This window comes from Phalangium opilio, unplaced genomic scaffold (assembly GCF_054372755.1).
Source record: "Phalangium opilio isolate 3A_F unplaced genomic scaffold, DU_Popi_V2 ptg000089l_1, whole genome shotgun sequence".
NCBI classification, from domain to species: Eukaryota; Metazoa; Arthropoda; class Arachnida; order Opiliones; family Phalangiidae; genus Phalangium; species Phalangium opilio.
Window position 1 is genome coordinate 3,504,582 of NW_028324194.1, and position 26,465 is coordinate 3,531,046.

Here is a 26,465-nt window from a genome sequence, read left to right on the forward strand (position 1 = left end):
CGTTTGTTTATTTTATTTTAATGTTTAAATTATTTAAGTGTTTTAATTTAAAAGATTAACTGTTTAAATTATTTAAGTGTTTTAATTTAAAAGATTAACTGTTTAAATTATTTAAGTGTTTTAATTTAAAAGATTAACTGTTTAAATTATTTAAGTGTTTTAATTTAAAAGATTAACTGTTTAAACTATTTCAGTGTTTTAAATTAAAAGACTTTATTTAATCTACGTATGGCAATATTTAGCATTGCAATTTAGCGATATATTATTTTGCTATTTTATCATAATTGTACATTAAACCGGTGCGGCTTTGGTCTCCGAATTTAGAAGAACTTAAGCGATATCCGGAACCGGAAGTTCTGTACACCCTATAAGTTTCTATCCGTTGCCGCTTGGTGGCACCCTTGTCGCGAAAACAGCAGTAACTCCTAGAGGCGGAAATTTCAATACAAGGATCTTATTGCGTTGCGAGTCCCGGGGGCTGTTAATAGTCTTAGGTCTAACCACAAGTCAGCTTTGGTGATATTTAACGGTAGCACTCACGTTTTCAAACTATGAATATCGTTGAGGTGAAACGAGACAATAGTGTTTATACTGCAAACCAGTTGTGAACGTATTTATGAGAATATAGGGTTAACTGTTGAGGCGTAGACAATTGGGCCTTTTCAAACAGATGAAGGTTATATCTCTCCCAAAGTTATGCACTTCATTTCATGTTTTTTTCCCATTGACTATTTTCCATGTGTCCAAGCCATAGCTTTATTGGATGTAAAATTTCGTCTGCTTTGCTGTATATTCGCTATGCTTGGAATACTGCTTTAATAATTCGTAAATTTTTACTTTAAAAAAAAGAGAAATAATTCTATATTTAGGTTAATAAGTTTGTATTGACTTGAGAGGGAATAGTTTGGTTTTTTTTTACATAAAAAGATGTATTAACCTTAAAATAATTGTTTAGAAACTACGATTAACTCGCTTTTGGCTCCACCCCTTTTCGAATTTCCCTCTATAAAAATATCCGGCATACCTTGAGTACGTCATCAAAACTAGCGCACTAGCAGGCGCCATCTACAATTCCGAAAATTTATTTGACTAGTCACAGACGTAAAAGCCTAGGCTTAGGGTTCCGTCACTTCCGTGAGCTTCTTTTGAATTATTTAATTTCAACTAAGCTAAGTTTGAAAACAACATGACTAAAGTATATAAGTGTGTTGTTCCTAATTGTGGAAACAATTATAAGTCAAAGTATCCCGGATTATTATTCCATGATTTTCCAAATAATGAAGAACGCCGTAGACTTTGGTTTAAAAGCATAGGAATCAGTGAAAGTACTATTAAGACGAATGGTCGAGTATGTTCAGAACATTTTACCAGTGATTCTTACGAACACAAACCTGGAATCCTGGTTGACCCTAGTCTTCAATATGGTTCAAAACGTTTAACTCAAAATGCGATCCCTACGCTTATCGCTACTAAGTTTGTAAAAGCGGGTACTAGTTCGCTTGACTTAGATATTTTTCCATCAACGTCGGCTTCATTAAGTTCATTAGACACTACAGTTACAACTGAAGATGTTCTTGAACATGATAATCTGGAAACTGATAACTTGGAGGCTGAATTACCACCAAGAAAAAAGTCTAGATCCTTGGTGAGAAATATACTGGACAATTAATCTCAAGAATAAATAAGTAAAACAAAATTTTAGGATTCCTCATCAGCTGGACCTCAGTCTGTTACTTTTACAAAATCAAAAAGTAAAGGGACTCAGTTAACAGTTTCCCCTTTTGCAAAAACCTTCGGGACACAAACTGTAAAATCTCAAAGTGACAAAAGTAGATTTTTAAGTAAAATTTAAAATAAATGAATAAATTTAAATGTTTTCTGTTCATAGGATGTCAGGTATATTTGAGACCCGCAAATATGACTGACAAATCTACGCAGACTAACAATGATGACGTATCAAAGCAATTTGTTGAAACACATCATTCTCACGATAGTTATGAATTTGAAGAAGAGGAGGAAATGGATGCGGAAGCGGAAGCGAATTTAGATCCTTTAGATTCTAGTTTCCAGCCCTCATCCACAGCAGAAGAAGATGTGGAAGAGTAATTTTAATAAGTTAGAATGATCTTTGAACTAACCAGCTAAATATTTTTTCCCTGCTAGGGCTAGGGTTTTAGGTGGAATAGATCTAGCTCCAGAGCGAAAGTTTATTGTGTTTGAAACGGCTCTTCTTCAGTTGTTTTTATTGTGCTGCCAGTGTTTATCAAAATGTTCTGCGAAGTCAATAATCAGAGGATCTATGATCACTTTTGAGACTCATTGCGAAAGAAAGAAATCACCGACACTCGTGGCGTATCCATGCCAGCTGGCAATGTCATAACAGCAGCTGCAATATTATTTTCCGGCCACAATCCAGCAAAAGCACTATGAATGTTGGAATTTGCTAGTATCACCATGTTTAATTTTAAAACATTCTACAGATTCCAAAAAGCGTATCTCTTTCACGCAATTAAGAATGTAGGTTAAGAATTGGTCCGCTCAAAGTATATCCACTTTGCGATTACTAATGCATATATTCACAGGTGTGGCTGAATGAACAAAAAAACTCTGTTAGACTCTCTGCGTGGAAAAAACCTAGAATTAAGAGGTGATGGAAGGTGCGACAGTCCTGGTTACTGCGCAAAATACGGGAGCTACTGCTTTTTGGAAAGCCAAATTAAAAGTCATTCATCTTGTACTACTTCAAGTAACGTTCTTCTTCCTGCCGCAAAAAAGGGCTTCAGTTTCTCTGCGACCAAGGATTGAAAATTGGTTACTTAGTAACAGACAGGCACAAGCAAATCCGATGTTTCTTAAGGAAAAACTACCCAAAAATTATCCATCTTTTTGATGTCTGGCATCTGGTAAAAGGTTTTTTGGTTGATCAATAATATATGGTGTATATGTAAATAAAAAAAGGATTTCAACTGTGAAGTCAAAAATTTCTAAAGCCTGTGGAAACAAAAAGAGCATGAAGCTCCTCCTGAAATGGAGTAAAAGCATACGAAACCACTTGTACTGGATCGCTAGTTCTAGTGATGGTGACGGGAAGGTAATGCAGGCTAAATGGATGTTCATATTAGGGCTCACAACAAACAAACACTCGGGTCATGGAGAGCCATTTCCAAAATGCGCCCATGGTCCCCTTGGAAAGGCCAAAGATAGACCAAGAAAATGGTTCAAAATTAGCGACATTGCCTACGCCACCCTAAAGCAAATTGTTGACAGTTTCGTCAAAGACATTGGACAGCTAGCTTGGGTGTGCCAGACTTCTTCTGTTGAAGCTTTTCACGCGGTTATTGTGCAGTTGGCTCCAAAGCATACTCACTACTCTTTTCACGGAATGGAAGCTCGTCTATATTTGGCAGCTCTGCACTATAACGAAAATACGCAAAAACTACAAGCCATCACAAAAAATGGGCAACGGAGATGGAACATTTTCTTCCCTAAGTATAAAGCTGGTGAATATTCTGTGAAACCAGTGATGGATTTATTTTTTTAAGACGGAATGGGTAACAGGGTTATTCGGGTGCGCGTCCAAGTCCACTACCCCCTTTACCCGTGACGGAGGGATATGAAAAAAGAGGCGGGTCTTATTTTCATTATGGCGTTGTATGTATATCCGGGTCAAATAAACGTCGTCTGCCCCTTCGTCTGCCAAGTTGGAATGGGCTCGGATTGTAATTTTTGAAAGAACATAGTTTAAAATTGGAAGTTTCACAAGACATAGGGCTTGCAACTGAAAAAAACAAGACGGCCCAAGGGCTCGTAATAGTAGCCATATCGTACGAGTGAATAGCCCCTCTATACCCTACCCCAATGAGTGGATAACCCCTCTATACCTTACCCTAATGAGTGAATAGCGCTATCTTTTTCAATGCTTAAATGATTTACCGTGCATAAAATCAGAGTGAATAGCCCCTCGATTCCCTACTCTAAACAGTCGGGAAAAATCGTTATCAATTTAATTAGCACATACATAAAAAGAAAATGAATATAATAACCCCAAACATACAAATTCATAAGTATCCGACCCCACAGATAAAAATTCAAAAGTATCCGAACCCACAGATTAAGAGGTACCCCACCCCACTTCACCCCGACATTTTAGAGATAAAAATAAATGATAAAAAACTCGGGGTTTCTATCAAGTCTCTATGGTTGAGTGGTAGAATGTTTGTCTACTACGCCAGTGACCCGGGTTCGATTCCCGGGTCTGACCTGAAAAAATTTTAATTAAAATTAAATCTCTAACCGAGCCAAGTAACCCCTATGGGTGGGTTGTGGTAATATAAAGTTCCTTTTAAGCTAAAATCTGACGTTAACGAAGCGACAACCCCGGCCACTACTACTACTACTACGACGGCTCGGGTCAAACTAAGAGCCTATCGTATACTACGATATGGCTAAAAACGGGGAAGACCCAAGAAAATTAAAAGTGAGTATTGAGTAAAAGTCTTCATAGATATTACAGCACGAACAGGTTTTAACCAAACACTAAGCTCACAAAACTCCTGGCCATTCACTAAGCCTTGGTTAACTTCATCAAATTCGTTTACAAAATCATGAGGATAGTAGACATGATTGGCTTAAGAAAGAATAGCGAACACTTTTCACCCTTACAGATGTACTCCAAATCCAAAACACCGGCACCAAATTCACTAACTACCTTCTTAATTGCTATTAAAAACAATTCCCGAATAATTTCCGGACCCTCGCTTTTAGGATCGGAATTTTTCGGAACTGCAGGGTTGCCACGGGTCAGGGAAAACCTGGGAAAGTCAAAGAATTTCAAAATGGATCGAAAAGGTCAGGGAAAAGTCAAGGAAATTTAAGAATTTTAACGAAGTCAGGTAATTTGATTCAACTATACAGCTGGGTGTGCGTTTTAGCGAGGTTATGTTTGAAGAAACCCCAAAATCACGGAGTCAGGGAATTTGAGTCTGAAAATTTCGTGGCAACCCTAAACTGGGATCAAACCATTAACACACAAAAAATAAAATTCCTAAAAATTGTAAGAAACATTTTGATACAAAAGACAACTTCGTCTTAATCGTACTTGTGTATGAAGCCTTGGGGAGGGTCTAAATATCTATTACCGCCGTTAGGGTTAACAAACTCAAGATACGCTAATATGAGTTGGTTACGCCTTAAACAAGTTTCGTGAAACTCCTCTTGCTGGGTTACACATGGTCCGTTAATTAAAAAATCCTTTAACGCTTCTTGCTCTGGGCAACAAACGCTTTCTTCAGCGGTGCCCATTACAGTGCAAAATCCACAGGTACACCTTTATATGCATAAATGTTTAACTAATTCAGTACTAATTAAAAACGACTAAATCATAGGATATAAAGGCTACCAATCAGTGTTCCCTAATCTTGGATTTTGGGTGGGGGGTTCTCCTGAGTCGCCATTTTCATCTTCATCCGATGTTGGCATACCGCAACGCCAAACCCGGGTCCGTCCCCTCTCCACAATGAATTCCTCAATCTTCTACACTCAGCAGCATTGACCCAACACGTCACGTTTCCGACAAGATTCAGCCAGTGCAACACTTTATCCCATAACACACTCGATCTAGTCCTGACAAAAGCCAAAGTCAATCCCACCATCACCGCACTAGCCCCAGTTGGTGGTAGTGATCACATAACAATATGCGCCGTGTAATCATTAGTTGGTAAACAATAGGTGACTACGTCAAACTCAGCACCCTACTCTCCACCTCCGACTGGTCTCCCTTATCTCGGCTTCCGATTGAACAGGCGTGGACTTTCTTCAAAACTACGCTCTTCACGTGCATCTCAGAAGCGGTACCACTCTACGATCACCTGGCCTCTCGCACTTCCCGACCTTGGATACCGCTTTCTACTAAACGCGCCATACGGAAAAAAGAACGTCTGTGGAAGAAACTCCGTCGAGCTATCTCTTCTAAAGACAGCCTCACCCATGCCCGCCTTCAACCATTGTATAAATCCCAAGTGGGTCTAGTCAAATCTCTTCTCCGTAAGGCTGTTTCCAGGACCCAAGCGCGCAAATTGTCAACAATCAAGACAAACCCACGGGCTTTCTACCGCTTCATCCGTCATCAATTACGTTGCCTGCCTTCGAGCCTCAATATCCGGTTGAACAACGGTACACCCACAGACTCTGATGAAGAAATGGCAAACTGCCTCAATGAAACCCTCTCTAAAAACTTTAACTCGAACCCTCCGGACCTAACTGACTTACCTTATAGCCTTCCAGACCAAATGCCTGATTTTCTCCCTACATTATAGCCGATCTAAAACTCATCCTCCGTAACCTTGACAAAAAAAGCGCCTCTTGTCCCGATGGGATACCAAACCGTATTCTGAACCATTGCTCATCCTCGCTAGCTATCCCTCTTTTAACCCTTTTTACAACATACCTTACTGAAGACACTCTACCATCCGATGGCGCGTTGCGCACGTAACCCCCATTTACAAAGGCAAGGGTAGCAAAAGTGACGCCCACAACTATAGGCCCATTAGTTTAACCTCAACAGTCTGCAGAGTCCTCGAAAAGTGCATTCGTTTACCTCTCCTTCAGTTTGTCACACCCTACCTAAGCGAGTACCAACATGGCTTCCTCAATAATCGATCTGTGGAGTCAAACCTGCTTACGGCTTTTTCCACCTGGATATTGGCCTATGATGAGGGTCATCAAGTCGATGTTATATATCGCAAAAGCGTTCGATTCGGTTCCCCATCAACGGTTGTTGGCCAAGCTCGGAGCTTTTGGTCTTAACAATAATATATACAGGTGGATTAACTCGTACTTACTAGATCGAATCCAATCTGTGCGCGTTGGTGACTCTCTTAGCAATTCCCTCCCAGTAGCTAGTGGCGTCCCCCAAGGTAGCGTTCTAGGACCCATATTGTTCTTTTTGTACATTAAGGATCTACCATCTCAATTATCTTCACAGTTGTGCCTTTTCGCGGATGACCTTAAAATCTTTCGAGTAATTAAAACATACGACGATATTCGTAGACTTCAATCTGACCTTAGCAAGCTTGAAACTTGGACCTCGCGGAATGGCCTCTTTTTTTAATAGTCAGAAGTCATTGTTACTCACTATCCACCATACCAAATCAGGTATCGATTAACCGTCTCCTTATTACCTTGGTGGCACTAATATCAATAGAGTCCATGAATGTCGCGATCTAGGGATTCAGGTGACATACAACATCAAACCACATTCTCATATAAAGCGAACCTGCAGCCGTGCTAAAGGCCTTCTCGCGACCATTAAAGCTAACTTTCCCAGACTACCCCACCAACTTCTTACGCGCTTATTCAATTGCTATGTGCGACCCCTACTTGAATTTGGTAGCCAGACATTAATTTACTCGATCGTGCGTCCAAACTTTCCAAATCCCTTTGTCACTTACCTCGTCAATCTAGACAAACAGCGCTTGGTTGGTCTCCCCTGTCAACTAGGCGGACGTACATAGACCTTGTAAGTCTCTTCCGGGTCCTTAAAACTCCCGGGCAAAAATATTTTACCTACCCTCATCACTCACAACACCCGTGGACACCCACGCCAACTTTTCCTTCCGCCTTCTCGTAAAGACCCCCTGAAACACTCCTTAATTAGAAGAACTATCCCCATTTGGAACTCCCTACCCCCTGAAGTGGTCTCCCTCACATCTCTGGTGCAATTTAAATTGGCACTCAAAAAGAACCTCAACCTCTAGCTTTCCCAAAAAATTTGGAGCTGTAGGGCTAACTCATTAAGCCCTAGCTCGACAACTAAACTGGAGCAAAAAAAATGGTTCAAATTCATACGGTAATAGAGTGCTGTCAGAAGCGCTGGTGTGACGTCACCCATGCTGTTTTCCCATAAAGAAAAAACGGTAACTGTCATGGCCGCCCATTGCTAAAGGCAGAATCGTGACGTTTAACCTTGGATCTGACGTCACAACTGACAGCACTCTATACCCCATGAACCACACTCTCTGACGCGCCAAGGCTTACATTATTACCGTCGCTATCTCCCGAGTTTTCAGACTCATAAAAGCTCGACTCGCGAGACGCTTCGCGATGACTATCGCTAGATAAACGCGAATTAAAAATATCCTCCGAGGAGTCTGACGTTCCCATAATAATTTAATATTTTCATAAAAAGATAGAACGGATAGAAACTTGTGAACTACTAGTTAGCGTTTCGTCCAGCATAACATATACCACGTGATGAAAAACAGCCAATAAGTAAACGCCAGAGTAAGGGCCAATAATAATAAGCTGTATTGCTATGTCTGACTACGTCACGTTTAAATCACGCCTTCACACAAAATTCAAAATCCGCAGCCGTTGAATGTTCAGTTTTAACTTCAGAATTTGCTTAATTATCGGATCAGTTTATTAAAAAATACTATTGTATCGATTTTATAGATCCCCAAGGCATTTCTTTACAAACCACCTTCGAATTTTTTGTGTCTGTATGCCTTTAATAAAGGGTTCACCCCTGAAACACTACAATTACAACTTGTAAACTCGTGTCCCTTAGGGCAAAATGTCATAGAAAATTTTCAACTCAAATCTCACAATTTTAAATACAACTTCTTAAACATAGGTCATTCAGTCAATGAGAAAAACGGAAATGAAAGCCACAAATTTGGGGAGGTATTGCCTAGTGCATTTGTGTGGGTTAAAACGACTAATCCTTTACGGTATATCCTTAACAATTCCATTTAAGGACCCAATATATATAATTTAAATGTGTATTTAACTTTCGACTCACCCTGAACCGTTAAGACCTCCTCAAAGAGGGCACGAATCAAGGACAATTTTGGTTTAGCCCTAAGGTGTCTCAAATCACGGATCCAATCCGAACAACACTTACTTACATATTAACTATTAACATCCATTTTATCTAGGAAAGTTTAATTTTACGTTTACACTCTATATAAATGTAGTAAAGTTAAATTAAAAAGTAAACACCAAATTTTAAATATTAATATCAAAAGATGTTCCTGGAATATTGAGATGAGACAGAGCTTTATAGCTACAAAACTACTAAAAGAATCGTAATGCCGAGATATATTAAAAATGTTTTCATTTAATATTCGACAAAAACAAATTTTCTTGGTTTTGTAAGAGGTCTCTCCATCGTACTCGCTTCATATCAACTTTGATATGCGTATATTGTTTCAATTCAGATGCAATCTTCATTACTCGTTCTATATAAACTTTCACTTTTGTCGTCCCGAAGAAAGAAGTTTATCTTGGGCCGGGAGTGTGGCGGCGCACTCCTGTAAGCAAAGCTTCTGGGCGGCAAAGTTTGAGGGAATATGACACATGCCGGCGATCCTACCCTATAGGTGCCGACTACCCCGTGTCCGCCGGAGGTGACTTGACCCCCACACCCCTTCCGTCACCTCTCAAGTACACCTCATTTCCTTCCCTTTTTACACACATACTGAACCCTGACTAATCGCATCCTTGTCGCGGACGTATGTGCCCTACTTACATAGAAACCTCCACAATACAAAAAAAAGTTTATCTTAAATAATTAAATAAATATAACTGATATTAATTATTTTAGTTGTCAGTATTTTACCTTAATTCTATTTAAGTCGTTTTGAGAAACGTTAAGCTAGGTTTCCACTTGACCGAAAATGACGACCGAAAACTTTAGCGCTGCGTCAGAAAAATGAGTTTTTCGCAGGCCTTCGACGGCAAGATTTTAGTTCGGTTAACACATACGACAGAATTCAGACCAAAAAGGGCGGTCGACCGGTAGTCACGTGGCACGAGTTGGACCAAATGAAGGTCAGAGAGATTCAAATCAATGGTTTATTACATACAAACACGGCAATAGCGACTCGCGATCAAATCCGATTAGAAAATTCAGACACAAAAGTTCAAAGCATGCAAATGTGGCAAAGGCGACTGGCGAGTTGAAAAAAAAACCTCAAAGCGGCGATAAAAAACTCTCCTATTATGAGGTCAGCAGAAGCTTCATCCCGAAACGAATTCTGATTGGTTATAAAAATAATTTTACGTCGGCCTCTGCGTCAAAAATAGAACACCAATTCTGTCCGACCGAAAGCTGTTTCGGTCACGTTCTGTTACCGCAGAGGTACTTACGCAGTGTTTCCGTCGTGTTTTGGTCAAGTGCGAACTAAGCTTCATTCTTAATATGATTTTAAACATAGCTACTGTTGACGTTTGAATTCAAGCGTGCACCGTTTTCCCATTGTTTGTAAATTTAGGGTATATAACACTGGGTTTTCACTGAGCGTTTTTCGTTGCGCAAAAATATCTAAAATAACGTGGCAGTGGTTTTTGTTTTCGCGTCACAGTTTTCACTGGATGAAAAACGAGAAAATAAACCCGCAAAGTATGAGTAAATGCCGGCGATTGAAGTCATTCTGTTGTCTTTTATCCCAAAGATAAGGATACTTCCCAATTTTTCCTATTAGTAATTTCTTATTGATTTTCGACATTTAAATATCACAAAGCCACTTGGCTCTAATTTGAATAGTTTCTAATTCACAATCAAGGCTTACCACGTACGCTTATCGAGTGTAGAGCATAAAATGGCGACACAAATCAAAACCTCTACCCATGTGTTCAATGACGTCAAACCAAAAAAGCCTATGATTGGTTGGTTAGTGCGTAAAAAACGCAAAGGAAGAAAACCCAAAAATAGAATTGGAGCCTTCGACGGCAAAACGCGTATTTCGCTAAATAAATTGTAAAATTTTTACATTTACGGGAAATTTTGCGAAAAACGCAAGTAAAACGCCCAGTGAAAACCGAGCATTAGGCGATTGATTTGATTCACAGGAAATGGTAAGAAAAAGCGCAATTGTGTGAAACTCTGGTGGAAGCCTTGCCATTGGGAGACTAAACCTTTCTCGTAACCCTAGCCGATCACAGCGCACATCTTAACCCTAACGATGAAAATGGAGCCGAAGCAGATTGGCGTCTATGTGGTATACACAGAAGATGATGGTAGACCGCCCGCCATTTTTCGGAACATACCTTAATAATTTCTAGCGTCCACCAGATAGCGTGACGATTTCCCTCAAATTACTCATCCTTAATGTTTCTATGGGACATCAATTTTGAGTTGAAAATATTCTATATTTCTATGACTGATTTTTTCCTAGGTGCCACAAATTAATAATTAAGTAAGAAACTGAAAGTCAATTTTTGGTGTTTTATAATCATGTCTTTTAAGTGAGCAATTTCAATATCTGTACTTCAGTCTTTCCATTTTTTTAATTTATCTTTTACGCTTTCTACTCTCCCAAAATACCATTGCCATTATTTTTTCTTCAACCAAGTGGCATAATCGCCGAAATTAATCCACGTTCTTAAAAGTATTGTGTAGTATTATAAATCAATCACTTATTTTGTGTCGCGTTTAGAAAACTCAGTGGCCGCCAACATTATTAGCAATGTTATTATAGCGGCCCCGTTATCTACCGTTCTTTATTTAGGCTAACCGTAAATTTTCTGGCTATATATTTTCATTGCACGCTATCTCTCGTGCATCGGACAATAAAAATTTTCAACTGCGAAATCCACGCCACTACTTCTAGATTAATTACATTAAATTGATCCAACTCTGCGTTAAACTTATTTTGTTTCGTAGATATGTGTTATGGCTAGAACGAATTCAGGATACCATAAGAACGTGGAATGGTAACATTGTCCCCTGGTACCGTGAAGTCATACTTCTTTCGAAAACTGTTACCGCCTTCGTTCTAGGTAACGCTTTAAAATCCGTTTTTAGCGCCATCGGTGGGTTATAAATCTATTAAAGTGGCTAGTATCACATTCAGCCAAAGTTTGACAAATCCGTTGTACTGACTTTGCCCCAGATATATGTGGCTCTCTAATAGAAAAATCTAGATTATTTATAACTTAATTATGGTCCATTCTTTTTAAATATATCAGTTCTTCATTAACTATTTTAACAGTTTTGTTCTTGACACGGACACCAACACTCCTAGACCTAGGAGAGTCCATTCGCCATATTCCCAAAAATATAAGCCCCTCCCTCATATTATGAAAAGTATGACTTCATGGCCCCAGCATTGCCTTGTTTCAACCTTCTTATGGTATCCTGAATTCGTTCTTGGTTATGGTGTTATATGGGCCTACGTAAATGAAAACGCTTTTAAGGGATACAAAGTTTAGTGGAAAACAGGTCCATTCGAGTTTTAACCCCTATCAGGAATGTATGGAGGGGGTTGGAATGGCTAAAGGGGCTTCCGGTGTTCCCTTGATGGTGGAAACATAAGGAGAGACCTTATTTACTTTTTTTTGGAAAAGTGTAGCTCCTCCCCCATCGTCGGCTTAGCAATCTCCTGAAGGCGGTAAATGTCTTGTCGTTTCAAACTAGGGACCGAGCGGATAGAGGGTGGAGTTAGCGGAAGAATTTTCACATTTTTGGCAGCCAATGATAATATTTACGCGGGAAGTAATCGTATTTCGTCAGTCTATGACATAAAATAAGCCACGCCAAATGCTTCCAATATCATTTCACGCCTATTATTATTTGACCTTAGCCATTCCAACTCCCCTCCATTCATTCCTGCCCCTATCCTTTTCACGTTGGGCGACTTTTCTTTCCAATATACGCAGTTATAAAGTTGATTAACCAAAACATTGCTACGTAAAATCAATGTGCGGCATGGTAGTTTTGTGATATTGATCAGACTCTCGGGCGTTACGCAAACTGTGAAAGGTAATGATAAAAGCTTGAATTCCTCCAAATATTCAACAGCAGCAGTCCAATCCGTGCAGTTAACGCGATAGTGCATTACCAAACGGTTGCGATTTTTGTTTCTTTTTATAAATTTGAAATACACGAAGAATAAATCCTTTAACTTAAGTTTCGACTTATCACAGTGACTTAAAATTTCATTCTAAACGCTAATTTAAACCAGCTCATTTAATACAACATCGGAAAGTCAATTTAAAATCAAGAAAAACCATGACATAATGTATGTTGGGATGCAAAGAGTAAATTTCAAGCAGCTACGCCATGTAGGCGCGTTTTCAATCAAGATTTTTTTAAACAAAAATTAAGCTTTTGCTTCAAAAGTAGCAGCGGAAAGCCGAAGCAAAAAATCTTGGTGTTTTTAAACAAGCTTCAAATTCAGATTTTCGTCTTTTCAGGCTTTAAACCTTCGAGAAGCAGATATCTAAATGAGTTTGATATTTGCTTCTCATTTTCTTTAAGCTTTTCTCGCTCAAACAGTTTTGCTAAGGGTTTAGGACTTTTTTTGAAAATAAAATTACGTCTACACACATGAAAACACGCCCACTTGTAATTTTTTATTCATTTGAAGCTTGTTTGAAAACGATACGAGTTTCAGCTTTTCCGTTTTAATTTTTTTGAAGATTTTTTATCTTCGAAAGCCCGTCAAAAGTTCCCCAAAAAGCCACAGCGAAAAGCTTGGAAAAGGTTGATTGAAAACGGGCCTTAACTATTCTCGTTTCGATACAATATTCCATAATTCTAAAACCAACTATTTAAGGCTTTGAACGAGTCAGATTCTAAATGGTGGGATTTTCAAGGGCCCAAAATGGCAACGAACGATATGGAATTTCTATCTATAGCTCATTTTTTTGACAGAAGATAATGGAATTTTTAATTTTATTAATTATCAGTGAGTGGTCAGCTGAAAATTAAAGAATGGAAGGAAACGAGTTTGAATTTCTTGGCAACGAGAGATTTTTTAAATACAGGTAAAAATATATTTTTTTTAATGAAATGTCGGAGAGAGGTTTCTATTTTCATTAAAAAGAAAGAATGTTTCAAATTGGAACCAGGTATCAATCTTGATTAGAGGAAAAGGTCTGCTAACATAACATTATACCCTAAAAGAACGGCCTATTCTAAATATAAAAGTACAAATATATACATACATGTATAAAAATGATCTTTTGTTACAAAATAATTAGCATTTAATTAGTCTTAAAAACGAGGGCTACCGCGCCATCCGCCATAGGTTTAGTGGCTTCTCCTAAATCGAACCACTTACTCCTAAAGGGATTGGTTAAATTCTCACAGTCTGAGAGAGGCAAGGGTAAGGTCATGGTTCAGGCTAAAAGAAGACGCCACTCAATCAATGGCGCCGCAGTAGTAGTTGTTTTTGAGACTAGTTAAATGCTCATTATTTTGTAATAAGAGGTCATTAATTATTATTTTTTTATATTTTCCTTTTATATTTAGAAAAAGACCGTTCTTTATGGTATTATGTTATGTTATCTGAACTTTTCCTTTACTAATTAAGAAGATACGACCAATTACGATTTCTAATAGTACCCAACGCGTTAGGCCTATTTGAGATATGGGTTTTAAGTCCTTCTGGATGAATCCGTCACGTTCCATTGAAATTCATAGCCCTTTGTCGTCTTCTTCACAAAGAAACCCAAAGAGAGCTTGCTCCCTTAATAAAAACTAATTGTTTTTATATCCTTCAATATGTAATTTATGCATAATTTCCGATTTGAAATACTAACTCAACGCTCTTTCGAATAAAAATGAACAAAATCAAACCCTCACCTAACCTTAAATGTTATTATTTATTTCAAAAGCATATAGACTTAAAATAAAAAGTTGAGACTTGCTCGTGCGGTGTAATATGAGAAGTCCTCCTTAATGCCAGAATAGTGTCGACCCCCGCTGAGTATGCTTACCAAACCGACCGTGGCACAGGGAATAAGCCGCGCATAGGCTCATTAAGTAGCGGATGCTAGCCGTAGTACCAAAAATTAACGTTTATAAACTTTTCATTCTGCAGGGCATGTACGCCCTTGTAGATATGACTTGATACCCGTTTCTAATGTTAAACGAAAAAATAACCTTTCTAGGGTTAGCGTCCCATAGATAAAGCATTAAAAATTTTCAGTTTTTTATAAACCTATGTCGTCAAGAAGCTCTTCCCTTGTTGGTTAGTTCCTGCAGGCGGTTCAGCGGAGTGTAGTTTGCTTCTCAGTTTACATGGCAGAGAATTGTTTATGAAGTGTACTTTTTACCTCTTCGAGTGATGTACGTCACGGAGAGGTTCTAATTTCTACGTGTCTGTCTGTGTGTGTGTCTGTCTGTTGTTACACCACTGGGGACCGCGTTCGCAGTTGGCAAATCGAAGCAAATGTGTTCTCAATTTCCGAACCGGAAATTTGGAAAATTGTATTCCACTTATAATGGCTATTAGTCCATTGCCTTACTAATACAAATGAAAGGGGTGGGGCTTACTTGTCTACTAACACCGGCGTAAGAGTAGACGCGTAAAATCTCGCTACTTGTGTCTTCCTTCTTGTGTTAACACTCATGTTTGGTAAACTAAAAATATTGTTGAGGTATGACGAGACGATAGTGTTTACGCTGCAAATCAGTTGTGAATGTAGCTATGAGTATACAGGGTGTTTTTGAAAGGTTCATCACAAATTAAGGAGCGTGTTTATTGGACCAAACTGAGTGAAACGTATCAAAGAACATGGGGTCTACAACATTTAGTTTCGGAGATATGGCCCCCCAAACATTTGCCCCGAAAACGAGAAAATATCCAAAAATGTGGAGTAAGGGTTATTGCCACTACCCAACTTGTTTCGAAGTCATATTTAATTTCAATAGCCTTGAAGTTGAGAAACACTACTGTAACTTTAGATAGCAGAAGGGTATAAATGGGTAGAAGTACGCGTACGGCGGTAATGTAAAGCTAATACCTAGTGTCATAGTGTTTTAAGATTTCTCAGCACCCAGTAAAATGGTTGCGATTGAAGGTTGAGTTGGTTCTTTACGTTAGTGTTTGTTGTGTCACAGAGAAAACGCCATGATACGATCCCAATGTAAATGTAGTTTTTATTAGTTCTTAATCGGGAAACAAATAACTACTACAAGAATTGTTCAAAGTGTTCACCACCCGCGTTAAGGCAAACTTGAACACGCCTTACAAACGATTCTCTAACATGTTGCAAAATGACTGGAGTATCGTGAATAGTTTGACAGGCATTAACGATTCGTCGACGAAGCTCGTCCACATCAGGTACTTCACTCTGATAAACTATGTCCTTCAAGTGGCCCCAAAGGAAGGAATCGCACGGGTTAAGGTCGGGTGATCAAGCAGGCCATTCCACGGGTCCACCTCGACCACATTCTGCGCAACAAACCTAAGGGCACGTCGTCAAGTAATTCCGGTAAAACGTCTTGTAAGAATTGTAGGTACGCCTCACCGTTTATCCTGGGCTGTAGAAAATAAGGTCCAATTAAATTGTCACCTACAATACCGCACCACACGTTTAAACTAAATTGTACTTGGTGAGATTTAACGAACGTTGCGTGAGGGTTTCTTTGGGACCATTGATGCTTATTATGCAGGTTAATAATACCATCTCGCGAAAAGTTAGCTTCGTCTGTGACTAACAGACTACGCGGGAAATCAATGGCGTTAATCTGAGGCAGAAACCACTGGCAAAACGCCGTGCGTCGTGGGTAGTCCGCCGGATTCAAACCTTGAACCTTTTGAAAATGGTAAGGATGAAACTGGTGACTTTTGAGGATTTTTCACACGAGCACGTGACCAACGCCTAATCGCTTACCCACCTGGCGGGTTCTTGCTTCTGGTTCGTTCTCGAAAATAGTAAGGACTTCGTCTTCTACGGTCTCTGGGACTTCTTGCCCTCTAGGTTGAGGTCCAGCCGGTTCGATTCGTCCGTTTTGTCGTAAACGTCTGTCCACAGCCTCTAACGTCAGTCGGTTTGGTAAGCGTCTTTGCGGAAATCTTTCCTGATAAAAACGTACAGCTGCCGCAGCATTCCCCTCGGCTAGTCCATACATTAGGTGCATATCCGCATATTCGGCATTTGTAAAGACATTCATTGTTATACGACGTCGTTTATTTGAAATGTGAAGGTAATAATACCAGTACATGTATTAGAACCGTCTTTTATTCCTTTCAAAAAAACTATCTTCATACAACTTTGTTATTCCTTCCTTAAAAAACATGGCTTGCACTTTGTTTCAAATAAAAAAGCGTTGACCTGAGGCAGACACTACTAGCAAAACGATTTTAATAAAAACCAAGTACAAGCCCCGACCTCTGATAAGAATGAAAGTCTTCACAAATGCCGAATATGCGGATATGCATCTTATGTATGGACTAGCCGAGGGGAATGCTGTGGCAGCTGTACGATTCTATCAGGAAAGATTTCCGCAAAGACGCTTACAAAACCGACTGACGTTAGAGGCTGTGGAGTGTGGACAGACGTTTAAGACAGGAATGATGAATCCCACCGGCTGGACGTCAACCTAGAGCGCAAGAAGTCCCAGAGGCCGTAGAAGGCAAAGTCCTTCCTATTTTCGAGGACGCACCAGGAGCAAGTACCATATTTTCTACAGCCCAGGTTAAACGGTGAGGCGTACCTACAATTCATACAAGACGTTTTACCGGAATTACTTGACAACGTGCCCTTAGGTTTGGTGCGCAGAATGTGGTTCATGCATGACGGTGCACCACCACATTTCAGTCTCGCTGTCCGAGCTCACCTTAACGCGACGTTCCCTTTTCGGTGGATAGGTCGAGGTGGACCTGTGGAATGGCCTACTCGATCACCCGACCTTAACCCGTGCGATTTCTTCCTTTGGGGCCACATGAAGGACATATCAGAGTGAAGTACCTGATGTGGAAGAGCTTCGTCGACGAATCGTTAATGCCTGTCAAACTATTCGCGATACTGCAGGCATTTTGCAACGTGTTAGGGAATCGTTTGTAAGGCGTGCCTTAACGCGGGTGGTGAACACTTTGAACAATTCTTGTAGTAGCAGAAGAAAATAGGGGAAGTGGGTAGCCGTAGCCTTGAGCCATACAAGTCGTCCAGTGATTCTCACTTACAATGGTCGATTCCCCTACCACCCTTAAAATTTGAATCTGGCCAATCGGCGCGAAGCATAAAATAGTACCAGATTTCATTGCGAACGCCACCATGTAGCGAACTGTGGAACTAACTTGTGTAGTCTGCTTATATTTCTGCTGTGCTTCAGTTTGAGTTAGGGTTACGTCAGGTAACGGGTTAATGCGGATATTGGTTTAATTAAGGACGAAAATTCGGTTATTTAATAAAATGAATGTCGTTAAGAGTACGCAGTGTGATTTAACGTACAAGGAAACTACCGATAAGAAAACTCAGGCTGTGTTGAAAGGAAAAGCAAGATCTACCCAAACCAATCCCAATGTTAAAAATCAAACTACAACAACTTGGATACAACTTTATTACTTTGAACTCTTCCCTATCACAGTTTAAAACTTCGGACAAGTTAATTTTATCCCTGGAACTTAGAAATACCATCGTTTTTAAAAATAAAGACATATTTTAAAATAAGTTATGAATTTAGTACTTATCACTCGATTCCAGCCTCTGCCATTCTGCCTGAGTGCCTCACTGCCTCTAGCAGACGCCTCTAGTCAGTTGGAAGGCGTAGGACCGTACTGTCCACAGAATCACGTCACTCGTGTGTTAATGCGCGTAAAAATCCTATCTCTCTTCACCCCCACGGGGAGGGAAATGGCGCGAAAAATCCGTAAACGGGACGCCTCGTGAAGTTGCCCAAGCTACCCACTTCCCCTATTTTCTTCTGGTAGTAGTTATTTGTTACAGATTAAGAATTAAGAACTAATAAAAAATACATTTACATTGGGATCGTATCATGGCGTTTTCTCTGTGACACATCAAACACTAACGTAATGAGCAAACTCAACCTTCAGTCGCAACCATTTTACTGGGTGCTGAGAAATCTTAAAACACTATGACACTTGGTATTAGCTTTACATTACCGCCGTACGCGTACTTCTACCCATTTATACCCTTCAGCTATCTAAAGTTACAGTAGTGTTTCTCAAATTCAAGGCTATTGAAATTGTCTATGACTTCGAAACAAGTTGGGTAATGGCATAACCCCTACTCCACATTTTGGGATATTTTCTCGTTTTCGGGGCAAATGTTTGGGGGGCCATATCTCCGAAACTAAATGTTGTAGACCCACTCACTTTGGTCCAATAAACACGCTCCTTAATTTGTGATGGACCTTTCAAAAACACCCTGTATAGGGTAAACAGCTGAAGCGTAGACAATTGGGCATTTACAAACACATAAAGGTTATATCTCTCCAAAATTTACACACTTCAATTCCTGGTCTTTTCCCCATTGACTGATTTCCATGTGTCCAACATTTATCCTTATTGGATGTGAAATGTCGTCTGCTTTACTGTATATTCGCTATGCTTGGATTACTGCTTCAATAATTCGTAAAATTTTACTTCAAATAATTCCATATCTAGGTAAATAAGTTTGTAGTAGTAGACCTCTTGACTCGGAGAGGTAATATTTTGGTTTTTCCAACTTGTTGTTTTTATATCTATGCACTTTGGTTTATTTGAACAATGCCTCAATTATTATAGGTATGCCAACGAGACTCCTATAAATTATACGACAATTACGGTGAGTTTACCAATAGGCCTATTTGGAGGCAGCACAAATTGATTTATTAAATCAAGACTGCAATATACTTTAATTTGTTTCCAGGAAACCTGGGAGATGGCGAATCAAGTGTCGCGGTACGAAAGCACAGCGGATTATTTAAAAAGATCCTTCAACATAAAGTAATCTTCGTTGAACTTGAAATTAGGTTAAATTGTAGGCCAACAGAGAATGAACTGTCTTAATGCACTAGTTTTGCGCAAATGAACAAGAATGATATTAGTAAGCTGAGGCGTACCAACACTCCATATAAATTATTATATGAAAGAAATTAGTGTTTGGAAAATTCGCTTGCAGACGATTGTAATCCTCATTGGCTCGGTCAAATGAGTGAGCACGAATAAGGAGAGTCAAAGATGAAAAGGGGAAGGTAACTATAACGGCACAGCCTGATATCTCTCTAACGCACACCTACCTCGGCGCACAGCCGAGGAGCCAGACGTCACATGTTCCGTTAAAGCTTAATTCCCACTTGACCGAAAACCCGACGGAAACACTGCGTAAGTACCTCTGCGGCAAAAAATCTTCTGCAGGACGCGACCGAAACAGCTTTGGTGTTCTTTTTTGGACGCAGAGGACGACGTAAAATTATTTTCATAACTAATCAAAATTCGTCATAATAGGGGAGTTTTTTATCGCCCCTTTGAGGTTTTTTTTAACTCGCCAGTCGCCATTGCCACATTTGCATGTTATGAACTTATGAGTCTTAATTCTCTAATCGGATTTGATCGCGAGTCGCTATTGCCCTATTTGTATGTAATAAACCTTTGATTTGAATCTATGACCTTAATTTGGTAGAAGTAAGCTCTCTAATTAAGATGCCATCAAGGGAAAATCAAATGCCAAGGCTTAACTTCTGGCTCCGAGTCCCAATTCCAACTCGTGCCACGCGACTACCCGTCGACCGCCCTTTTCTGACGGAATTCGGTCGTATGTGTGAACCGAACTAAAATGTTGCCGTCGTAGGGCTGCGTATAAAAGTCAATTTTTTGCCTCAGCGCTCAGGTTTTCGGTCGTCATTTTCGGTCAAGTGGGAACCTAGCTTAAGAATACAAACTTATCTGGTTTGTTTCCCCTCTCTGTTGCGGCGATTGCGCATGTGCGGTTTGAAAGAGGGGCTGACGGAGAATTTGGTACCTCCGAGTATCCTTCTCATACGTGCTCACTAGTCAAATGTGTTTGTCACCCTTTCTGATTAATTATGTATCAGATGCGAATGACTAACTTATGACCACTTTTGCACCATTTTGAAACTTTATTTTATGAATTACTTCTAGGGCAATATTCGAAGGCAATAAATTTGATTTTTATGAGCTTATTAGAATTTATTCTGAACCTGAATTGGCTAACGTACGTAACGTTTCTGCTAATATGGCAGTAGCGAAGTACAAATAATTTCTACATCAATTTTTCCGGGGTTTAGAATGTTCACTGTGTAATGTTTCCCATGCCGTTGTCATTTTTTGATGGCCGACAGGAATATTTCAGTCCGTCTTTGCCCTTTGGAAGTTCGAAAATGATTATCGTATCCGCCGCCCCGAAGAGAGTCTTGATAACTTCGTCATCCTTCCTAAATGTGGACACTAAGGTAATTTTCGCTCAGTTACAGTTTCAATGGTGGATTGGTTCTTGGTTTCATTATAGGTGGCGATTTTAACGGCATTAACCGTCATCCTTCTGTCGTTTTTGCTCGTCGTTCATTCGATAGTAATGAACAAATACAAATCGTTGTCCAACAGGAAGTTTGTCAAAAAAGTGGCCCGTGAGGCCCTGCAATACGTCTGGGAAAACGCGTCACTCCTGTGTGCTGAACGTAAGAAAATTGTTTCTAATATTCGCTACTTTGCATTGGGTATGGGGCGAAAAACTGAAATGAATATTGATCGTCGCGCGAGCCTGCTTTATAAGAGGATCCAAGGAGGATGTATAAGGTGGTAAACTCGTTCTGGAAAGGGGAGGTGAAAAACCCTGGAAGATACCGCATGCAATGAAGAGCAACTCCGACGCGCAAGCCGTTGGTAACGGTGCTCGTCACGTGGTAGTTTTTGGAAACGTGAGATATTCAAAACTATAATCAAACTCATGAGGTTAGAGCAAGGAGGCTTTCACGCAGGCACGAGATCGTACGCTCTCTTGCCGCGAGGGGGTAGCGGTAGCCATGGTAACTGGGGACCGACACAATACCGTTTTAGCAACAGGGGACTATTTTGTGCATTTTGTCTGACTCCGAGTGTCCCCTCTTATACATCCTCCTTGGAGGATCTTTCTTGAGAGACGGGACTGGAGTGCTCTAAGACAGGTTTTTGCATTTCGAAAACCTACATAGCGGTTTCCAGCATTTTGCCCCACATTACTTCTCGTCTGTTAACTTTGTCGTGGCTTATCGGAGTGACTTTCATCCTGTTTTTCTTGGGTTGTTACTTGTGTACCGAGTTCACGGCGGAAAGTTACAATTGCATCGACACCCTCTCGGACTTGATCAAATCGGGAATTCCACCTGTAATGATCGAACGCAGCGGAACTTTCGAATATCTTCAAGTTTTGGTAAATAACCTTTTTCGCAATAATTTCTCGATTCATCTGATGTCTTCGGTGCGTATCTAGGCGGGTGTACGCCTCGAAACAGCAACCGCAATTCCATAAAAACTGCTGTTTTGAGAATAGCATTTTTTAGCTTGAGCTTTAAACAATTCGTAACCCTACCTTTTGCTTAATCTAATAAGTAAAACAAGGTCATCATACGCTAGCTTGAACTAATACTATTATGGTTGGAATAATAATACCTAAACTAACCCTAAAACTACTGGGGTTAAAATAACATAACATAACCTAACTTCAACAAATTTAGACCATCCAAACGACAATCGTTTTTCACATATCTGTTAAATTGCTCTTTTGGGAACTGCTGTAACGGTACGCCGCATTAACGAGAACCGCTGTTTAGGGAACTGCCTTAACGAGTAAACTGCTTTTTCGGAAAACCGCTATTTGGGGAACCTCGGTTATGAGGACCACTATTATGGATCCGCTCATTCGAGAACTGCTTATATGAGCGCTTCCCATCTAGGCTGCCAAGGATTCAGCTCTTCAGGAATGGCTCGACGCACTCGATCAGGAGACTATTTTCAAAAGTTTAATGGATTTTCTTATGTTGGATGGATATCTGCCGATAATTTCTGGGGAAAGAGCTCTGATCATAACAGACATCCACCTCACTTGGCTCTTGGGAGAGGTCTTGACCGCTGATTCTGAGACTAAAGAGTTTTTCGCGGAAGGACTTTACTTTTCTCAACAAGAATTTGGCTTCGACTACTTAAACGTCATTTACAATACATCTTGGATAAGAAGCAGTCCGCGAATACATGAGTACGGCCAAATTATGTCAGTATGATCTTTATCAGAGAGTGAACGGAGTTGACAAATGTTTTATTGCAGAGTGGGGCCAATGTTCGAAACGCAAGTTTACAACTATCTGGATTTTGTTTTCCATCACCCCATTGAATACATCACGTGGAAGAGACCGTTGAAAAGCTCGGCCGACTTAGACCTCAGAAGCGTCATCGCTCCTTTCTACTTGTATTTTATGCTGATGTCCGTTTCAGTAACCATTGCCATTACTGAGATTTTCTTCAACCACGTGGCTTAAACGCCTAAATTAACCCACGTCTTAAACGCATTGTGTCGTATTATAAATCAATTATTTATTTTGTGTCGCGTTTAGAAAACTCAATGGCGACCAACACTATTGACAATGTTCCTATAGCGTTCCTTTTTTCTTCCGTTCTTTATTTAGGCTAACCATGCAATTTTCTGGCTATAAATTTTTCGTGTAGCTTTTCATTGCACGCTATCTCTCGCGCAACGGAAAATGAATATTTCCACCTGCGAATTCCGGAGTACCACCCATTTAATTACTTCTAGATTAATTAGGGTTAGTCCCCCTATTATCGGACACATTTTAAAACATTATGGTTAAATGTAAGGAAATCACAGAAAACCTTTGAAAAGTTTATGAAATATATATTTTGAACGTTTCTGCACCTAATGGTATAGAAATAATTCAAAAAGAACGATGTAATGTTGTCCCAATCATGGATTTTATTCGGCAAGTATCGTACCCTATTATCGGCTATTTGGATGTTGATTCGGACACCCATGTTCCATTTATCGGACGCCTATACATCCAACTCGGACACTGGGATCTCAGAATCGGACAGTGGGTCTTTGTAGCCCGGACACTGGGATCTCAGTATCGGACAGTGGGTCTTCGCTATCGGACACTGGGATCTCAGAATCGGACAGTGGGTCTTTGCTATCGGACACTGGGATCTCAGAATCGGACAGTGGGTCTTCGTTATCGGACATTTGGATCTCTGTATCGGACAATGGTTCCTCAATTGGAATACCAATTTTTTTTTAACAATAAAAGACCCGTGAAAATTGTTACTTCTCTGACACTTCTGGATCCATTCTGAACATCACTAACCGCTTTAAGCATTAAATATTTACAATCCCTCTAAGCCTACGTTAAATATTTGTCTTTAAAACGTGTTTGAAAGCTGTCCGATAATAGGTTTTCTACATTAGATACGATTCGCGTTTTATTTTCATGTAAAGAAACCTAGAACTAACTGTTAAAGTAGCAATTTATAGAAAAAGATTCGGGCTTTACAGCCATACACATAACTTATAGTTGGCTTCTATTTATATACCTCAAAACACGATTTAAAAATGGGGGGAAGAATTTTTCCGGCCCCTCAATTAGTTTTAATTAATCAAAAAAATTGGATATCTGGTTCGTTCGCGCTTTCCTCCTCTGACATCGCGCCCCTTCTCTGTTTTTACATGCAACATACAGATTTCGACACCCTCTTTAAAACTAGGTAACTTACAGTGTTCCTTTTTTCCCCCGCAGTTTTATAAACAACTTTTTAAAAATGTGTCCGATAATAGGAGCGTCCGATAATAGGGGGACTAACCCTATATTAAATTGAACTAACTCTGCATTAAGGTTATTTTGTTTGCGTTGATATGGTGTTATCAACGTTTTTTCCAATATATGCAATAATTAACCAAAACTTTACTTAGGATAAACAATGCTGTGCTTGCGATCGTTTTGCTATATTGATCAGCCTCGCGGGGCGTAATGATGAAAGCTTCAATTTCACCAAATAGTCCTTTTTTATCCACATTGTATTATGTACATCTACGATGTAGCTATTAGTTTGACCCGTTGTTGTTGTCGTCGTCGGCGTGCCAGTGTACCGCCATTGGCAGTGTAAAATATTTCGTTCGTCATTGAAGGGAGAGGATTGTGGCGAGGAGATATTTTTCGTTCGTGTATTTTAAAAGGAATGGAATTATATTAGAAAGTTTAAGCATTGCATTTAACTGTACTAGTAAGGTTGGGCATGTTGAATTGTTTTTTACGTTTGCTCGATATATTTAAAGTGAGAGAGAATTACGGGACTGCCTTAATTTAAATGGAAGCTGTCCTACTCCCTTTAAAATTTCTGTCGCCCGTCGACAATAAGGATTTCACCTAAGACCATTAAACACAGATGGACTAGAATGATAAGCTAAAACCCATATCTTTAAACTTCAGCGCGTATTGTTGCCCCTAGCGGGAGAGTCCCGAAACTTTTCAAAGCATAGATCATGTGACCTTTATTATGTCGTCTGCTCTGTTGAATTTTTATGAATATAGGTCTAGCTACGGTTAGGTTTTTCCTCTCCGCTTTTTCGGCATCTATGTTCGTTTTTAATATAAGTAATTTAAAGGATTATTTTGGGTATTTAAGATGCCAAGCAAAAGGTGCGCTTTCGGAGTTTGTAAAAATGATCAACGTTATTCCAGAAATATATTACCTTACACCTAAAGTCAAGTTTAGGGTTAATTTGATTGACAGCCGATTTATTGGAAAGCGTAAATTCGAAATATTTTCTTTATAGACCGGTTTGTTGGGTTGGGGCGCGGGGGAGAATAGGGAATGCGGGGACGGTAGCTTGAATGAGAGATTCATTTTCAGGCGGAGGAGTTTATTTAATATATATTTAGGATGGTGCAGATATCGTTAGATCAATTGCTTTGCTATGACATTGAGCTGGCAGCAAACACTGGTCCATACAAATAATTCACATTATTTATACATTTTAATAAACGAAAACTTAAAGAATTACAAAATACTAGCTTAAACTTGTTAAATCGCGCATATTTCTAATGGAGCGTTAGCTCCCTTAGATAAGGCCTGATGACGGCTTAAATGTATAAGGAAGGTTTTTTGATTGGATGTAACTTTTTTCGTATGAAGTTCATTGTTTTGAAATTTTTCCACTGAACTAAATTCGAGGCCCTTAATATGTGGTTAAAATTTCAAGGAGATCCTTCCAATAGTTTATTTTAAAAACATAAAGTTGCTAAGGATGGTATTCATTTGCATAAAATTAATCACAACTTTTGGCGAAAAACTGGAAAATCGCCATAAAAATAATATGGGAAATTTTCCAAACTTACCCATTTTGTCCATACCCCTACAAAATTAACAAAACGAGCTATTTAACTGTGAACTCTTGTCGTCAAAACAAGGTCTTTTGTAACTGTCGATATTTACGTCATATTAAACTTATACAACAATTCTCCCATATTAAGAGTCTTATATAAACATGACGACAAGTGTGAAATATTTGAATTTCTGACAAACTTTAAGGTCATTTTAACTTCACCAACAACAGCTGCCGTAACTTCAAAATATCGATACTTTAGTATATATTTGTATTATACAGGAGGAGTACTAATTTTACACAATCTATAATCCTTCTTAAGAGAAATCTTAACCTTTCATAACATATTCAAGTTCATAAATACAAATATTGTTATACGTACTCTTTTATATTCATTTTAAGAT

General features: G+C 39.4%; 3 protein-coding genes and 1 long non-coding RNA gene across 6 annotated transcripts; 3 read left to right on the top strand and 1 right to left on the bottom strand.

The window, feature by feature from the left end:
- Positions 1 to 1,098: 1,098 nt before the first annotated feature.
- Positions 1,099 to 3,688, top strand: LOC149647036 (uncharacterized). 3 transcript variants are annotated; one of them, XM_089849915.1, is made up of 6 exons: positions 1,099 to 1,645; positions 1,703 to 1,829; positions 1,889 to 2,102; positions 2,164 to 2,517; positions 2,583 to 3,489; positions 3,543 to 3,688. In XM_089849915.1, exons 1-4 carry the CDS (start codon positions 1,187 to 1,189, stop codon positions 2,378 to 2,380), a joined length of 1,017 nt encoding a protein of 338 aa, XP_089706041.1. In that variant the 5' UTR covers positions 1,099 to 1,186; the 3' UTR covers positions 2,381 to 2,517; positions 2,583 to 3,489; positions 3,543 to 3,688. The 3 variants fall into 3 exon arrangements, with proteins under 3 accessions (XP_089706041.1, XP_089706040.1, XP_089706039.1); XM_089849914.1 differs by having other exon boundaries at positions 2,583 to 2,903; positions 2,975 to 3,688; XM_089849913.1 differs by having other exon boundaries at positions 2,583 to 3,688.
- Positions 3,689 to 5,047: 1,359 nt separating this feature from the next.
- On the bottom strand, positions 5,048 to 5,501 carry LOC149647037 (uncharacterized). The gene is made up of 2 exons (XM_089849916.1): positions 5,399 to 5,501; positions 5,048 to 5,326 (listed from the first exon to the last, which is right to left on the bottom strand). The coding sequence occupies exons 1-2, from the start codon at positions 5,476 to 5,478 to the stop codon at positions 5,089 to 5,091; spliced, it is 318 nt and encodes a 105-aa protein (XP_089706042.1). The 5' UTR covers positions 5,479 to 5,501; the 3' UTR covers positions 5,048 to 5,088.
- Positions 5,502 to 13,047: 7,546 nt separating this feature from the next.
- On the top strand, positions 13,048 to 19,904 carry LOC149647038 (uncharacterized). Its single transcript, XR_016371762.1, has 5 exons — positions 13,048 to 13,770; positions 19,482 to 19,521; positions 19,606 to 19,682; positions 19,754 to 19,782; positions 19,858 to 19,904. It is a non-coding gene; the product is annotated as an uncharacterized LOC149647038 (long non-coding RNA).
- Positions 19,905 to 20,902: 998 nt separating this feature from the next.
- Positions 20,903 to 24,541, top strand: LOC149647039 (uncharacterized). The gene is made up of 5 exons (XM_089849917.1): positions 20,903 to 21,148; positions 21,205 to 21,373; positions 21,887 to 22,104; positions 22,628 to 22,941; positions 22,996 to 24,541. The coding sequence occupies exons 1-5, from the start codon at positions 20,999 to 21,001 to the stop codon at positions 23,204 to 23,206; spliced, it is 1,062 nt and encodes a 353-aa protein (XP_089706043.1). The 5' UTR covers positions 20,903 to 20,998; the 3' UTR covers positions 23,207 to 24,541.
- The last annotated feature ends 1,924 nt before the right edge of the window (positions 24,542 to 26,465 follow it).